The sequence below is a fragment of the Staurois parvus genome, unplaced genomic scaffold, assembly GCF_062004578.1.
Source record: "Staurois parvus isolate SC_StPar_1 unplaced genomic scaffold, SC_StPar_1.0 ptg000931l, whole genome shotgun sequence".
NCBI classification, from domain to species: Eukaryota; Metazoa; Chordata; class Amphibia; order Anura; family Ranidae; genus Staurois; species Staurois parvus.
Window position 1 is genome coordinate 1,042,501 of NW_028318727.1, and position 4,227 is coordinate 1,046,727.

General features: G+C 44.9%; 1 protein-coding gene across 3 annotated transcripts in view; it reads right to left on the reverse strand.

Moving 5' to 3' along the window:
* The window catches only part of PEMT (phosphatidylethanolamine N-methyltransferase), a 168,148-nt gene extending 166,314 nt beyond the window's left edge, over positions 1-1,834 (reverse strand). For 2 of the 3 annotated variants that reach the window (XM_089656729.1, XM_089656727.1), the window contains exon 1: positions 1,604-1,834. In XM_089656729.1, the coding sequence (XP_089512855.1) occupies positions 1,604-1,639 (36 nt within the window). In that variant the 5' untranslated portion in view covers positions 1,640-1,834. The remainder of the gene's footprint in view (positions 1-1,603) is intronic. The other variant, XM_089656728.1, reaches the window with a different exon arrangement.
* Between the last annotated feature and the right edge of the window lie 2,393 nt (positions 1,835-4,227).

Here is a 4,227-nt window from a genome sequence, read left to right on the forward strand (position 1 = left end):
CCCTGGGAGACCCTCCCCAACATCCCCCATCCAATAAGGTAAGCCTTAATCCCCAAAACTTCCTATCCATAATTTAACCCTCTGTTGTCCCTCTATTCCCCCTAGTCATGTCATCCCTGCGCTTATTTTTGTTTTTTTTTTGTGCTCCGGGCCTACCTTTCTACAGGGGATTGCAAATAAGCAGGTAAGTGTATTTTATTGCATGCCTTTCCTGCAATGTTTTGCTCGCAATTTTTTATTTTACAAATTTAGCTCCACTCTAAGAACAAAGGTTGGTTCATGCCAGCAGCACTTCCCAATGCCAGAACAAGGCAATTTGCCTTCTCTCCCAAGGTTTCAGTTCACACCGGTGCTGTTTTCCTGTGAGCTTAACCCACCCCCCACACTTTTTTTTGTCATGCCAAATCTTTTACTTACATTCTGCTGTCAGCAGAAGGTGACAGCAGGTGAGAGACGGTTGTCAAGGACATGGCGACTGCCTGCTCCTTAGCAACCAGCTATTCACAATGAATATAAATGAAACAAATGCATTTAACAATTTCATTATAACTTTTTTTTTTACGTTTTGTTTCCATTTGGAAATATTCCAATCTCCAAAAACCATCTGAACAATACGAAACGCACATGTCTACCTGAGAGCTGTGCACAGGTGGATGCAGACGCAGCAGCTGCAAAAACACAGTTGCATGTCAAAATTAGACATGCAGGCAAGAGTGGGCGCATGGATCCGAAACGCACAGTGCCTGCATTCACATCCTCTTCTATGGGCTGCCTGCATGCAGCTTGGAGGTGGATGCGCACACAGCAAAAAGCAGTTCAGCATGGAGGACGGGGCTCATTGCCTGTGTGAATGAGTCCATGCATCACATGGTGCTAGGCTGGCCATACATTATACAATTTTCTTGAGAATTTTGCTTTAGATTTACCAAAAACTATATAATAGGAGGTCAAACCCAAACACTTTCAGTTGTATCCAATTAGGCAGGCCCTTGCACTACATAGTTGAAGGTAAATCTAAAGGAAATTGGCAAAAATTGGGCAGAAAATTGTATAGTGTATGGCCAGCCTTAATAAACCTTAAAACGCACATTTGAACGTATATTATTGTATGATCTCTAAAAGAGTATCAGCACTTGCAATACATTTTCGGCAAGGAGGACGGGATTGCTTATGCTTTAAAGAGAGCCCTTTGCTCATCCTAGGTGAAACATCGGATTCACACTGATGCGGAATTTGCAGCGTTTTCTGTACGAAGTCTCACCGCATCAGAATCGCACCCCGTTTATGCGAACCGCTGCGAGTGTGTTAACAACACCCCAAAAGCGGTCCGCAAAACGCAGTGCGATGTGCAGAATCAGATCACATGGGTGTGAATACCTATGCAATCCGATTCTAGTGCGCACCGAAAAAAAGGGTCCTGCACATTTTTAGTGCGGTACAATTAGAGCCATACAAAATCTATGGCTCAGATCACACCGCACACAAATCGCATGTGATTGGCATAGGAATGTGGTGCGGTTTCTGTGCGAATCACATGCGATATACCGCACATATGTGAACCATAAATGCTGTCATCATCCAGAACAACAGCCATGTCTCTTACCATCACTACGTCCCCTAAACCTGTCACACGAAGCATGCAGTCTTTACCTTGGAATAATCCAAATTACTGAGCCCTCCGCAGCAGTCCCACTGTACAGGAGCCTCTGCCTGGGCCAGCCCTGCCTGCGTGTTTATCACTGTGATTGACAGCAGAGATCAGGACATCACAGAGCAAAGGTCCATGACAACCTGGAGCTGGTCCCAGCAGCCACGTGTATACACACACTTCCGTATCCCCTGTCTGCCTCCTCCCACTGAGCATGTGCAATGCTTGCTGCACTCCTCTCCCCCCACCCCATCTCTGACAATGGCAGCTGCTCAGCTGATACAAATGTCACCATCCAGGTTTCCAGTGATACAATGTAGCCCATGCACCTCCCTGGTCTCAGAGTATTTAACCCTTTCCTGATTACTATGCACGATTAACCCATTCAGTTACATATAATTACTCCTTTAGGCCACACGCACGCACACAACAGCTCTCCTGGCAGGAGAAAAGCAGCGTCAAAAATGCATTTTTGTAAATACGTTTAGCAGCATTTACATGCATAAAGCACTTGGGCGTTAATGCATTTTATTGGCCAGAATATTAATTGATTCTGGCCTTTGAAATGTATTAACGTTCACATGCTAAATGCGCCTAGCGTTCATACACACTTAGGCATGCCATGCGTTTTGTTTTGTTTTTTCATTTAATGCCAAAATGCTGCTGTTCCTGCATGCACTGGTAGTGTTTTTTTTTTCCTGCCTGGAGCAGATAAAAAAAGCTCAATTGCTCCTAAAAGTAGCACCAATCGCTCCTAAAAGTAAAGTTTTTAACTCCCAGTGTGCATGGGGCCTTACTAGGTGCTCAGAGCTGTTTGTTATAAAGCTTCATCACAAAAACTTTCACACCTAGCGAGTTGAAACGCACGGCATTTTGCACATTATTTTGTGTTTTTCATAGTGAAGTCAATTGATTTTTTTTTGCATATCTTTACTGTGTGTTTGTCTGCATTTGTTGCATGTTTTTGCATATGGCAAAAGACACGTTTGCTTGCTGCGTTTGGTGTGCTGTTGCGGCTCAATTCACATATATGCAAGCACATTTACGCATGCGCATCGTGGGTACGGCAGACCATTCGATTCAATAGGCTGCCCTACCCACGAGAAACGCAGGGAAAGAAGTCCCTGACCCTTTTTAGAATCATATGGTACCCATGCAGTTTATCAAAAACTAATTCTCCTGCGCTCTAGGACCCAGACAGGTGGCGAATGGATGGAACCAGACCTGGAAAAATCGACCACCAATGCATGTAGGCTTGTGCGGCTCCAAACAAGGCTGGGGAAGCCCGACCAATAATGCAGAACGAAATGAAAATGAGAAGCACACCAACCTTGTGCATTACCTCAATAACCAAAATTTATTAATTATAAAAATATACTCACAAACAGCGAATAAAATCAGGCATGTAAGTCCTAAAGGGACTTGAAGACAGCGTGAATCCCATCAAGGGGATGGATATTCAGTACCTCTGACGCGTTTCGAAGGGTGTCCCTTCTTCATCAGAGCTTTGATGAAGAAGGGACACCCTTCAAAACGCATCAGCTGTGCTGAATATCTGTCCCCTTGATGGATTTTGCGCTGTCTTCAAGTCCCTTTGAGGACTTACATGCCTGATTTTATTCGCTGTTTGTGAGTATATTTTTATAATTAATAAATTTTGGTTATTGAGGTAATACGCAAGGTTGGTGCGCTTCTCGTTTTCATTTCAGCCATGCAGTTTAGCTAAATTGTGCTGTGACTGCTGATGTGTGGCCAGTAGTACTCCCCACCTTGCCAAACCATGCACCACCATCTAGACATCCCACAATACTTTCTCAGATGCTCAGATGCCTGTAACCCCCAATGAAGTCATTTCTCATAGGCAATTCCAAATTTCAGCATTGGGTTTAACATTGTAGAAATTGCAGATTATGCGCCACTGCCTAAAATTGCCTAGAATTCTGCCCACAAACACATTCTTCAACACTTGTCCAGCTCATTGGGTACCTTAACAGTGTTACTCCTTAGGCCTCATTTACATGGGTGGCTAGGAGGTGGTAAGGATAGATGGCTGAGTTGTGGTTTTACCGTACTCTTCCCAGAACCACCGTCCCCGACCAAAAACCATGGTTGTGTGACAGTATACCACAGGTTGCACTGCTGCCAAAGGAATGGGGCCATGCCGTAACTGTCCTGCAGCCATGTGTAATGTGTGCAGTTGAACAGTGTTAAACCATTGCCTCCGACCTGCCTGTCAAATCTCAAAAGATCCACTGTGGATCGCTTATCAGACGGACAGCAATGGGCCCTTAATTTCTTATCCTGGGGATGAAGTTACCTGAGCAAGCTAGAAAGTTGCCTAGGGACTAGTAAGTGTTGTGACAGGCGCGGCGACAGACCCCAGCCCTTCTCACCAACTTGTCACCGAAGGACTAGCCAATCCAAAACCATGCTGCCACTTGCGTAACAATGCCACTCTCAGCTGCACCCTGCACAAAGATTTTCCAGCTCGCTGAACCACAATCTAGGTACCAGCAGCCTGAGAGCTATTGTTACTAGGTCAGGTTAATTACGCAATTAACCCTTCACACTGCCACCAC